Below are 13,336 nucleotides of genomic sequence, written 5' to 3'. Positions count from 1 at the left end.
GCACTCACTTCTGCTGTAATTTAAGCTCATTTCCTCATTTGTTCTGTTCTCTCCGGAGATAGAGACAGCATCCTCCTTGTAAATCTAGGGCTCAGCTGGCTTGATGATGTGGGAGAACCCCAGGGCTGTTCCCGGATGGAACTTGTATTTATGTGTGTCTTGGGCTACTCTCCTCACTACCCCAGTAAGACCCACTGTTGAGGAACCGCAGTGGATCTCAGCCTGAAGCCGCACTGCGATTACCTGGAGAGCATTTTCAGTATATTCATGTGGGTCCCACTTTCCAGGGGCACTGAGGTTCGCAGTGGGGTGCTGACGTCTGTTGCGTGGATAGGCTTGACTGTTCGGCTTCAGCCACCGTGGTCCCTTTCAGGCTTGGCCCGTCTCCTCTACCATCACCACGTGGAGAGTGAACCCCTTTCACCTGAGGGATTTGCCTTGGCCCTTCTTTTCTGCTCGGACCACTGTCTGCTTGGGTTGGGCTATTGTAGCCTGCCAGGATGCAAGCTGGTGCCCTGGCAGTGGCAGAACTAAACTTGTCCTGCACCATTCCTCACTCTTGGCTTGTTGTGGAGTTGTGGGCACTTAGGAGGAAGCGTCTGTGGACCCCCATGCAGGGTGACTTGTGTATCCTGACAAGGATCCTCCGGAGAAGGAGGGGACCAAGGCACAAAGGAGGAGAGGGGCTGCAGCTGTATCCATAATGTTTATTTTTTGGACGAATTTCAACAGCATTATGCTGAGTAAAAAAAGTCAATCTCCAAAGGCTACGTACTGTAGGATCCCATTTATATAACAACTGTTTTGATATGACAGAATTACAGAAGTGGAGGACAGATTAGTGGGTGCCAGCGGTTGGGGGGTTGCTACAAAAGGGTACCACGAGGAGCTCGGGTGGTGATGGAAATGCTGTGTGTCTAGGCTGAATCAATGTCCATTTCCTGGTTGTGATATTGTAATATAGTTTTGAAAGATGCTGCCGTGGGGGAAACTGGGTAGAGGGTACACAGGATCTATGTTATTTCTCACAGTTTCACGCGAATCCTCAGTTATCTCAAAATAAAATGCTTAATTAGAGAAAAAAAGAGGTTATAAGGCAAACATGGCAAAAGATTAACATCTATTCTATATGGGTTGTGGAAATCTGTTATATTTGTTCTATTATTTTCATTATTTTCAGAATGTTTGAAATATCTAGTAAAATAAATAAACCCTCTGGAGTTCTCTAGGTAGCTTTTGACGTGTGCATCCTTCCTCAGGACCCACTCCTGGTCCCCTCAGGCTGGTGTGATGGAAGGACAGGCCTGAGGAGTTTCGCAGGGGGCAGCGCTGACCCAACTGAGAACTGCCCTCTTGACTTCTTACTGCCCTCGTTTAAGCTGGGAAAGCACCTATAACTCCTTGAGGGCTGGGACGCCCTGCTTCCCTCCTAGCCCCACTCTGCTCCACTGAAACTCCCTGGCATGTCAGTGAAATGGGCAGAATCACACTTATTCTAATTCTTGGTGGCCATTACTTCTAGACGAAAAGAACTGTCTCAAGGAAGGCTGTCTTCTCACTAGAATTCTTTGGTTTTGTGTATCGTAAAAAAATGAGGCATACATACCAGAATTTATTTATTATCTAGCTAAATCACAAATTTACAATACATTCGAAACGGACTAAATGAGACATGTAGGAGAGTTTAAATGTAAAAATAGAAAGGAATATCCAAAAGATCATTTAGATTGGATTAGAATTTTAGGAATCTTTAAAGAGTGAAGTGTTTCAGCCTGGAGTCCCAGGACAGAACTTGGCCATTGCAGGTCTATTCACATGGATTCTGAATGGCAATCAGAAGATATTCCTTATCTGTGGAGAGATATGGACAAAGTTAATCCACCCTAAAAGTTAAATTTAATAAATGAATACTTCAGCTAATCTGCTTTTCTCTTCAACACATCACTTGGACCTTGTGTAGACCAGTGGGCTCCCAGCCTGGCTGCACACCAGAATCACCTGTTGAGCTTTCAGAAAATACCATTACCTGGGGCCAAGCCCCAGAGGTTCTGTCTTTATTGGTCTGGGGTGGAGTCCCAGGTATCAGTCTTTTTTTTTTAAGCTCTCCAAGTGATTCCAGTGTGCAGCTTGGGTGAGAACACAGGTGTAGGGAAAGCTTTATTTAGTTTGGGGGTAACTCTGATTTTACAGTTGTACTACAGCGAAGTTTGTTCTAGACTAGATTTAGGAACGTGAGTCCTGTTTTACACTGACGTCCACTAAAACTGTGAATGTACCTCCTTCAAGGAAAGACGTATTTCTGTGGCTGCTGTCTTTTGATAGCCCCAGTGAATGTGCTCTACTCCAGGGAAGGTTTAAGACCCTACAGACCTTTGATCTGCCCTCGACGTTATCCCCTGGACAGGAGACATTTCTCCCACTCTTCAGAAAGTCTGTGTGGTAAGTTCACATAACGGGAAACCTACACCTCCTAAATGGTTTGATTACTAACAACAAAAACAAATGGGCAAAATTCAACGTCTTTACTAATTGCACGGAATTTTCACATTCAAACTTCTTCATTTTGTAATTGAAGAGCATTATGTGTCATATTGCATGTTAAAATCCACACTCCCCGTCTTTGAGACAAAGCTTTTATCCAGTAAAGTAGAAAGATGCCTTAAATAATGAAAAGAAATGCCAAATTACCTGGAGCTACCATGATTTCATGTTTCTTTGATCTGATTCTAAGAAAAGTTAGGTCGTTCTGAGGATCAATGTCACGGACTGTGCTCTTGGCTTTCATGGTCAGCTGATGAAGAAGACCTGCGTATTGAACTGTTGTCGAGTTGTCCAAGGTCGTTCGGATGGGAATGCCTGGTACGAGATTTAATTTCGGGTTAAACATTTTTTATTTTGATTATAAAAGTAATATGTGCATCGTAGAAATACTGGAAAATACTGTAATTGTAAAAAGGAAGAAAATGTGATGGCTCGTATCACTCAAAGGTAACAATTTTATTTCCTTCCAATCGTTTTGCCATTACGTGGATTTTAAAATTTAGTTGCATCAAACTATAATTACATATTTGACTGTTGCTTTTTTCTTCATTTAAATTATAGCATACAAGCTGTCCTTGTTGACGATGCCATTAACATTATTTTTAATGGCTGTAGACTTAGTATTTTGGGGGATATATCATAATATAATCAACCCCCCACTGTTGGATTGTTAGGTAGTGTGTTTTTGTTTTTGTAGCTAATGGTGATGAACATTTTTGTACACAAGTCTTCTGGAAGTTGTTAATTGATTATTTCAGTACTAAGTTAACATATTACTACACAAAATGCATTCCCCTAAGCATCCGGTCTACGGTGAGTCCACTGTGAAATGCTTGGTCTGTGACATGGTGCTAGTTTCTCCCCTGAGGCCAGAAATAGAAAGGGGATATCACTGCACATGCTAGAGGGTGTATCAAAAGGGATTTTCAGAATTTCTTTGTAACTTCCTCATATGGTATTTTGCAAACCTTAATTTTTATGCTAGAAAATACAGCAACAAAGTGCAGTTCGGCTGGACATTCCCTGGTTTGCACTCACTCTTGGTTTAAGCATGATTAAATTTGGCTACTTGTGTGCGCTATTGTTTCATTATATGAGTTTAAAACAGAAGCTATTAATTTAACTGGAAAAATCTAGCCAGAGGAATATGCAAGTATAATTCAATTCAGTTCATATCAGTCCAGCTCCATTCAGGTCACTCAGCGCTTATTATTGGAACAGGTGCTGTGCTAGGTATTTTACATATACTATGTCTAATCAGAACTGGCCTTCATATTATTTTGAAAACTACCAGATCAACCAGGGAATTCCAGGGATCTGATTTGCAGATGTGCCTTGCATTTAGGGAGACATATGAAGGTGAATTTGGGATCACTGTCAAGTTCCTCAAGAACCTGAATTAAGGCCAATCAATAAAAAAGGCTGACGTGGCTCTCTTGGGTTTTCCCTCAGAGAATGTAGCTCCAGAAACTGGTAAACAAGATGAGTGCTTCTAACTTGGGACTTTACCTGTTTTTCATGAAACTTTTTGAGAGCCTCAAGTCTGACTTTGAAACAGACTAATTTCTTTTTAAGAAAGCCATTCTCTCCAGAGTAGGTCTTGCCAAAGAAGGCAACGACAGTATTTACGGGAAAACCTAATTAAGTAAGGTTTTACAGAAAACTTGTTAATTTCTGTATTATTGTTTCTTGGCCACTTTTTCTCCAGAAGTCAGTTCTGTCTTTCACAACTGATGAACCATCACAAGGCATGTGTCTTTAACAAGCAGGAAACTGAAGTATAGCAAGCACTCAACCTTTCAAGGGCACTTGTTGACCAAACAGTTTTATTTTGCATCATGAAGAGCAACTACCTACAAAGTCTGCATTGCTCAGTGTCAAAAAAGAAATACAACCAGAATAAATTATTCAAACTGTAGATGACAGGATTATGAATCAGGTACTCAGGCCTACTTAGTCAGTCTATTCGTGATCCAAGTCAATAAATAAAAGGGCTAGCCTTTCTGAATGATAAGTGCACACCGTGGAAACTCTTGGAGTTTTTCATATCCACTGTAGACCCTTGGAAAAAAAAAATCAATCAACAAATATTTATTGAGTTCTTGCTTGAGACTATGTGAGGTAATTAAAAAATAATTTATTAGGAAGTAATTTTAGCACATAGTATAAAATTCACCCACCTCCCCTTCTGAGAGGTAACCACTGTTCTCAGTTTCTTTGGTGTCCTTGCAGAGATATTCTAAGTCTCTTCCAGTATGTTTGTGTTTGTGTTCTTTAACTGTATCATTTTCTATTCTGTACCTTAACTTTTTTCATTTAATACACTCGGGAAGTTGTTCCATTCAGTCCGCATAAGGCTAGGTCATTCGTGTTAATGTCTGTGTAATGTGACTGTTGAATGGATGCTTTGTAATACATGTAACTAATATATCTTCCTGACAGGCATTTGGGCTGTTCCCAATTTTTGACTTTTATAAACAAGGCTACAGAATATGTCTGTGTGCATGCCATTTCACATTTGTATACATGTGTGGGATAAATTCCTAAAATGTACCTTCTAGAACAAAGAGTATATATTCTATCTTCCTGAACTTATGACACTGCTTTACAATATGACTCATCATGATCCCAGTAAGCTGGTATTCTTCAACTGTACATTTGGTTGATAGATTATATTTCAAAAATAAAAGGAATTGGCTGGATGGCTGATAAAAGCTAATGAAACTCAAATGACGGATTGTTAGAAATGTCAAGAATATTTAAAATTAAGAGTCTGCAGAAATCAGGCTTATATACATAAGAATATATGACAGATATGACTGTCTGGGAAACAAATATACATGTTCACCAGTATCTAGTTCTGTGATCAGAACTGCAATACTGTAAACAATGAATTATTTTGTAAATGGGAAACCAGTGTTAACAAAGAATCTAACAAAGACCTATACTCCTCAGCATTGGGCTAAATTGATAAGTCCACTTTATTGTCATGAATAAGAAGTCTATGTTTCAATAATAGTGAAACCAAAGGACACTATTTAACATGGCAGAGGATGAGATCTAAATGGATAAACGTGGGGTAGAAGGCCTACCTAGCCACAATTAAAACCTAAAAATTTGTTAAAATGATTTGCCTAGAACTAGTGGACTAAAGCCATGGGTACAGAACAAGAACACATGAACACTAGCTTAGTTAAATATTGTCAGTGTTACATTTCATGGGACTTCTGAGAGCTGCAAAGCTGCACCGTAATAAATGGTACTTTCATCTAAAATTGACTGGGCTGTTGAGATGGAGTATTTCATTTCATTCTGGTCACACAACTTATACCATATGCTGTTAGTAAACATCCTTGTCATATCCTCTGGTTGTTAATAATCCGACCATAAAAATAAGCCCCTCATTTATATTTTTGGGAAGAAGGTTAATTTGGCTTTCAGAAAAGTGCCCTGAATCCTAACACAACCTTATCCTAGTAGAGGTTAATTAGAAGTTAATGGGTATTAAAAGTAGTATTTTGTTGCCTTTGGATGAGAAGAGTGTTAATTGAGAGACCTCAGGAAAACAAAAGTCATTTTTAATTCTACCACTCAGAGATCATCACCGTAACACAGCCCTGCCTTTTCTTCCATATTTCAGAGTGTATGTCTGCCTGGCCGTATTTGGGATTAGAAGATGCTGGCTACTGCTTCGTCTCCTGCTTTTTTTCATCTAATATTGTGAGTAGTTTTTCATGACTCTAAATATTCTTCAACATTTTAAATAGAGTAATGGTTCACTGAGTAAATATTATATAATAAGTTTAAAAATTTCCCTACTGTTGGGCTTTATGTACTTGTCTGTTTATTTATTGCTATTATATATGGTGCCTCCGTAATATCCTTTGCACCTACATCTTTTCTTCATCACCTCTTAACCAGATTTCTAGGGGTGGAATTACAGATCATAAGGTATGGATATTCTTCAGACATTTGATGCCTATTGCCAGGATTATGTACTTTAGACTAAGTCTTCCAAAGTAACACATTAGATACATTGTCCAGGGTGTCACAGGTGAATGCATCTGGACTGGGTTGAAGAGTGTCCCCTCCAAAATTCAAGCCCACCCTAAACCTCAGAATGTGACATTATTTGGAAATAGAGGCTTTGAAGATGAATTAGTTAAAATGAGGTCATACTGGATCAGTGTGGGACATAATCCAACGACGGGTCCTTATAAGAAGAGAAAACAGAGCACAGAGAGGAGAACGTACACGATGATGGAGGCAGAGACTGGAGTGATGCACCTACAGGCCAGTCAACAGCAAGGATCTCTGGAAATCACCAGAAGCTGGGCGGAGGCAAGGAAGGATCCTCCTGTGGAGCCTCTGAAGAGAGCCTGGACCCACTGACACTTTGATTTCAATTTCTAGCCTTCCAGAACTGAGAGAAAATAAATGTCTAATCTTTTTTAAGCCACTAAGTGTGTGGTGCTTTGTTATGGCAGCCAAAGAAAACAAATAAAGCATCTCTGTGAAGTCACGCAAGTAACCTATCTTAGGGGGTGTGGCAGGGTTTATGCAAATGCCTGAAACTAAAATCAGTTCAACCAGAACCGTGGACTTGGGCTGGACCGCTTCCTGGAAATATGAGGCATAGCTCTTGACTTTCCTGTAGGCTGACGTTAAGTCCTCTCCCTCCTGATCACTCAAGCTGGGTGAATTTATTATATTCATTTGACACTGAGTTTATTAAAATTTTATTTTATTATTTTGTAAAACACATCAAATGTTTTATCTGTACAAATAAATTAAAAATTCCCACATTCACAGAACTATTTAATTACAATTCTGTTAAGTGTTAGGTATTGTGCCAGGCACCTGACAATTATTATTTCACTTAATTGTCACAGTCACCAGTAAAGTAGGTTATTTTGCATTTTTAATGATAAGGGATTGAAGTTTAGAGATTAAACAGACTTTCAGTGGGTAGTTGCTCACTAAATATTTATTGATGGATTTGCTCCAGAATAATGATTAGCTATGAGAGTCTGTTGCCAAGCACTGAGCTGGCGATGTACCAGATCCATGGTTGTACCATGGACTGTGTGAAGTAGCTACTCTTATTTCAACTAGTGCTCTGGGGTTTGTGGCACCTCTTGCCCTTGCAAACGCCTCAATCAGCAATGAAGCCAGCAGAAGCCTTTAAGAGGCTGCCACCATGGCTGAGCATGGAACAGTGTGCCACAGAAAAGGCTTTGGGGATTGTTAATAGGCAAGTCTCTGGTATAAGTGTACAGATTTCATAGGTGGAAACGTATTGGCCCTTCTTAAACTATAACCACAAAGACTGTACTATAAATTACATTAAAATTAATTCTCAAAGATTTCATTAACTACGGTAAAGGAACAATGTCTTTTAAAAATGAAGACTGAAACTCTGTACGCTTTACAATGTTAAAACGAAAGCAAACTGCCAACAATGGTATTCTTCCTATCTTCAATATAATAGTTTTATTGATACTCCTGAAATGTTAGAAGAGAGTTACCAAAGCTTTAAAAATTAGACAACGTGCAGCATTTCTTAGGAATATATAGGCGTTTTTAGGCATGTCTTATTAATGTTTATCTCCCTACCTCTTAGCAGAGTTCTTGACATGTAATTAATAGATACTCAATAGATGTATGATGAGTAAATGCTCTGGCTAAAATATACAAGATATACTTTTGATTTAAAATTCCAAGATGTTTGCCTAAGGCTTCACACAACAAACAGGCTCTTGGTCGGCTTCTGCCTGTCAAGAAGGCAGCCTGTGAGGTGTTTACCTTCTGCATTTACAACCATCGTTCCTATAACCCCTTTGTGGCTCTGGATCCTCTTGAGGGTTTCCTCCACCTCTGCCTGGAAGAGATCAGGAAGAAAATTAACCAAAGAGTCTTTGTGGTGACCCCAGTCTTAATTAGAGTAATGTTCTGAAAGACCCCTATTCTCCAATCTCCTTAAACTAAGATTTAGAAGCTCAGATTTTTGGAAGAGAGCTCTGAAATTGTCAGGTCCCATATGCAAGCCTATGTAAGACCCTCTGCGTACAACCCTGACAAATATCTTGGCTTGAACTCTTGTTGAGACAGAAAGCTTCTTGCCTCACAAGAGCTCACTCCATTTTTATCTGTCTCTATTTACTGGAAAAGTATCCTATGTTGTTGAACAGAAATCTGCTCCTGGTCATCTTTCATTCATTGATCTTTCTGTATTCAAGTGAAAAATCTCTTTTCTACATTATAGATTTAAAAAATATTTATAGAGCTGTATCACTGCCTCCTTCTGTCTAAAAGCATCACTTAATGAGAAATCATATTCTCAGTCCTAAATGCCACCTAATTGGGAGTTCAGATGGTTAAATTCAAAATATTCTGTAAAAACAGTGTATTCCAGGATTCTACTGGTAACCACAGCCTGGATCTCAGTGCAAGATGAACGTTCAACCATGAATGATTATGTTGGAACCCCACTACCGGGTTTTAAACTCAGCTTTCTGAATCACATGCATAGACTATATATATTGTACCAGTTTCTTGCCTTCTCCAAATGCTAAAATCAAGAATAATTTTTCCCAGCCTGCATATTTTCCAGAACTGAGTAATCACTGGATATTCTGAATTCAAACAGTATTCTGCAGAGTCTCTTGATGAGGATTTATGATATATTTTTCTTTCCAGCATTGTACAGGTGAACGTTATGTTGCTTTAGTCAAAAGACAGTTTTCTTTTGTCCCTAATATGGGTGGGAGCACTTATTTCCTCTTTCCACCACTACAGCAGGTGTTTTCTAAATTTCAGGCATTCATGTACTAGATTTATAATTTTTGCCATTATGAATACCATCTATATTATTTACCCAGCACATTCTTAAAATTATTTCACTGCTAAAAGCTTAAATGCATTTTAAAAGGAAGTTATACATCACTACCACAAATGTAAATCTGGTATCATTTGTCATAGGCAGAAATAACCATAAAAACAAACAAAACAAAGAGAGAACGTATTGTTAAATTTTACCCCAATGAAAGCTCTGAGCCTGAGGTCTGCCCTTCAGGTGAAAAATCAAAACTACCAAAGGATAGTGGTATTAACGACCTAACAGTGCCAGAAACTCTCTCCTGGATATAGTCTAAAGGCTGAAAAAAAAAAAAAAAAAAGAGGAATAACTTTCTCTGATGTGATTCACTCTGTGGTTTTTGGTTTTCTGAGCCATCTTAAAGTAGCAACTAACGTCTGCATCTCACGTTGGGAAACACTGAACTTAAAGCGTAATAGCTGTACAGGGATCAATGACTTACTACAGTTTTCTGCCGTCTGTAAGACAACGTCCACAGGTCATTACAACCGCTGCCCTCGTTTTATCTTTTTCTGTTTTACTTCTCTCCCAAACGCCTCTCGCTGATCTTCCCGGCCTTTCCCTCTCTTCTCCCAGGTGTTTTCTCCTTTGGTGAATTTTGAGCCCCCCAATACAGTCTCTTAATTCCCATCGCCAATTCGCTTTTCATTCCTTTCTTAAAAAGAAACTCTGCTTTCACTTTGTTCTTTTTCAAACCTTCCTGTCTCCATTTTCCTTTTCTTCTCCCCCTCCCATTCCTGCTGCCTCTTTATTTTCCTTTCTTCTCTCTCAATAACTCCTTCTCCCCTCTCTCCATTTCCTTGCGTTCCTTGTCCCCTCTCTTTCTTCCCTCTCAGGGTGATTTTTCTCCTCTCCCTCGCGCCGCTCCCCTTTTCAAACTTGCCTCGTCGTCAAGGAGATTTCTCCTTCCCCTCAGGATCTTTCATCCCCTCCGTATCTCTCTTCTCTTTCTCGATACCCTCCCTCCACAAGTATCACCCCTCAGAAATCACCCCCCACCCCAGATATCTATGCCCCAAGATAGCTTCCCCCATCTAGACATCTTCTTCCCTCCCTCCACGGTCGCCCTCTGGTCCCTCCAGGGTCTCCGTGTCACTCCTCCAAGAAGCTTCTGGAGACCCCAGCCTTCGCCTCGGCCCCGGGAGCGGGACAGCGAAGGTCCCCTGCCGGTCGCTGCCCTTGGAGCGGCGGGTCGCGGACAGAGCCCCCGATTTACCATCGCGCGGGCGGCGAGACTCTGAGCTCAGTTCGGTGCCACCGCTGCCCGGAATGTCAGCAACGCTGCCAGCCGTTGCTACGAGACAGGGGAGGAAGTGACCTCCCGGAAGCGTGGGTGCCCGCGCCTGCGTGCGCGCGAGTCGGGCCCCTCCGGGCAGGCTCTTCCGCCCCGAAGTGGCTTGACGCCTCCCGGCCGCCGTAGGCGGAGGCTGGGGACCGTGGCTCCGAGCGCTCACCTGGCGCGCGCCCGGCCCGTGGGCCGCTGGGCATGAGGAGAGCTGAGGGGCTTAGGCCAGGCTCCGGGTCATTCGTTCGTCCTTTCACTCATTCATTCCTTGAGGTACGCGTTCGTGTAACCGCCACTTCCCCGTTCAAGAACGATATATTGACCACCTACCCCGTCCCGTCCCCTGGGCCTGTGGTACATTCTAGCGGGGGAGACAGACGAAATGCGACAAACGAAGCAATACTGTCCAAGTGTGATACGTGCTGTGGAGCAGATAAACCGGGGTGGGTCCTTGTGACTCCGGGGTGATACTGGGTATAGCCTTAGCTGCCCAGTGACCCTCGGAGTATTTCCTGTGGCGCTGCCTTGTGCAGGGGTTTGTTCCCCCCGCCCACCAGGGGCAGTTGTTTTTTTTAATTAAAGAAGAACTATACCGCAGTATGGAATAGTACAATCATGTATATATCCATCAGTTCACATGTCCCCACCTCCCAAACCGTAGGTGCAGCGCCATCTTACGTCTTAGGTTCTCATGTGTTGTAGCACCCCCAAGCCGCTCTTCTCTCAGTTGGAGGGTTGCTGCTTCCTAGCGATTTTGTTTAATCCATCAGGAGCTTTATTTATTTATTTTTTATAAAGTTATTTGCCCACCCTTCTGAGTTGCTGAAAAATTGCAGGCGGTAGTGCTGGAGGTTCTACAAATCGCCGTAGAAGAGCGGTCCACCGGGTGTTTAAGGAACTGATGGAGGAGACAAGTTAAAGATCAATTAGGGATGGTTAGAAGTCCCTTGATCTTTTGAAGGGCATTGGATATATCTTTGTAGCCTGGGAAGAAGAAACCAACTGCGTGTGAGGGACAGTAGGAAAATTTTGTGGTTGGGGTCGTCCTGAAGACCAGGGGTTTGAAGAGGGCTTTGATGACTAAACTCTAAGTACTAAATGCAAGTGGTGACGGGGGGGATGCATCTCCGTAGGGGCGATGCTATAGCGACTCCCTATAATACTGATTCAGTTTGTGCTTCTATTTCCAGTAAGCAGCCTCACAGCAAACAAGGCATGCTTATTGCTAGGAACGTCAGCTAGAATCTGAATAGGTCCTTGTCAGGGATGCTCTAGAAGAATTTCAGACTTGGTCGTTCGGGACTAGATGATCCATTTCAACTTGGAGTTTTATCATTTTATGATGTTATGTGCAGAAACACTCTCAGAAGCTCTAGTTCTGCTGAATTTTTTTTTTTTTTTTTTTTTTTTTGGTGGAGGAGGTGATCCTGGTCACTGTCATTTCCCCCCCTCTTTTTTCTTTCAGAAACTTATGCTTCTCAAAAAGACAAGTCACAATAGCTAACTCATGCCCATTGTCACTCAACACTTGGAACTCCAACCGAGATGATTAGGAATGGGCAACTAAGATTCTGGGGGAGGAGTCTGTGGTGTGTGTGTGTGTGTGTGTGTGTGTGTGTGTGTGTGTGTGTGTGTGTGTGTGTGTGTGTGTGTGTGTGTGTGTGTGTGTGTGTGTGTGTGTGTGTGTGTGTGTGTGTGTGTGTGTGTGATCCAGCTCTGCACTGATTGCTTATACCGCTTTTCAGTGATAAAAATGTAGGCATTTACAGCAATACTGGCTGAATTGTATAAATACAGATTCTTGGGCTCTCTGGGTGTATCAGATCCAGGAGATTGCTACTTGATTGTGCAGCCATTTGTTTTGCTTCTAAAAATTAGTGGCAGTGCACCGTGTTATCTCTGATGTCAGTCAGCTCTAATGAAGGAACTGACTGCATATGCATGGGGTGTGAATCCCCTCGTTTCTGGAGTCAGGATGTCAAACTCATTCAATAGCTGACAGCTGTGATTAGAGCAAAGAAAGACTCCAGCATGAAAGGCACTGACAGGAGTAGCCAACTGCAGAAAAAGTAATAAGGAGTACCCCAAATGACTTCCAATCAACAGTCAAGTTTGACTCACTGTGCACAGGAAATCAATGAGGAGAATATGAGCCATTTTCTCTTTATCAATTTTCACTTCTAATTATTCCTTGGAGGTAGCTTGGTTTAGCTTTTATACATTTTGGGGGACTATAGTGAATATCCGGAGCTGTGCTGTATAAAGTATCTTGGCAGCAGCGTCTGTCATGTTTCCTACCCCATCCTCAGTACATGGGAACCCCTCTTTCCCTTTTCTCTTCTCCCATCCATCCCCTCACCACTTCTTTTGACGCACAGTAAGTGCTAAGTAACTTTGAAATAAAGAGAAAGAATTAGTGAATAATACTTTTTGCAAGTACTCTGAAGTGACCCCCAAACTTGTGGTCCATGTGAAGATAGTCTACTATTCTTCACATATAATTTTGTCAAAGAGAGATGATTGTCTTCTGGGGTCTATCTCTTTGATAATTTGTTTCTGTTCTCTGCTTAATCTGAAGAAATCCAGGTGACTTCATGAGCTAGAGTTTTCTCTTGGGGTTTTCTGTACCACTC

General features: G+C 41.5%; 1 protein-coding gene across 1 annotated transcript; it reads right to left on the bottom strand.

The window, feature by feature from the left end:
- Window positions 1–1,660: 1,660 nt before the first annotated feature.
- On the bottom strand, window positions 1,661–10,725 carry DYNLRB2 (dynein light chain roadblock-type 2). Its single transcript, XM_082676663.1, has 4 exons — window positions 10,635–10,725; window positions 8,347–8,422; window positions 2,689–2,856; window positions 1,661–1,851 (listed from the first exon to the last, which is right to left on the bottom strand). The coding sequence occupies exons 1-4, from the start codon at window positions 10,635–10,637 to the stop codon at window positions 1,808–1,810; spliced, it is 291 nt and encodes a 96-aa protein (XP_082532789.1). The 5' UTR covers window positions 10,638–10,725; the 3' UTR covers window positions 1,661–1,807.
- Between the last annotated feature and the right edge of the window lie 2,611 nt (window positions 10,726–13,336).

Source organism: Grampus griseus (assembly GCF_964374135.1).
Source record: "Grampus griseus genome assembly, chromosome: 19".
Taxonomy (NCBI): domain Eukaryota; kingdom Metazoa; phylum Chordata; class Mammalia; order Artiodactyla; family Delphinidae; genus Grampus; species Grampus griseus.
This window is presented reverse-complemented; position numbering and strand designations above follow the sequence as displayed.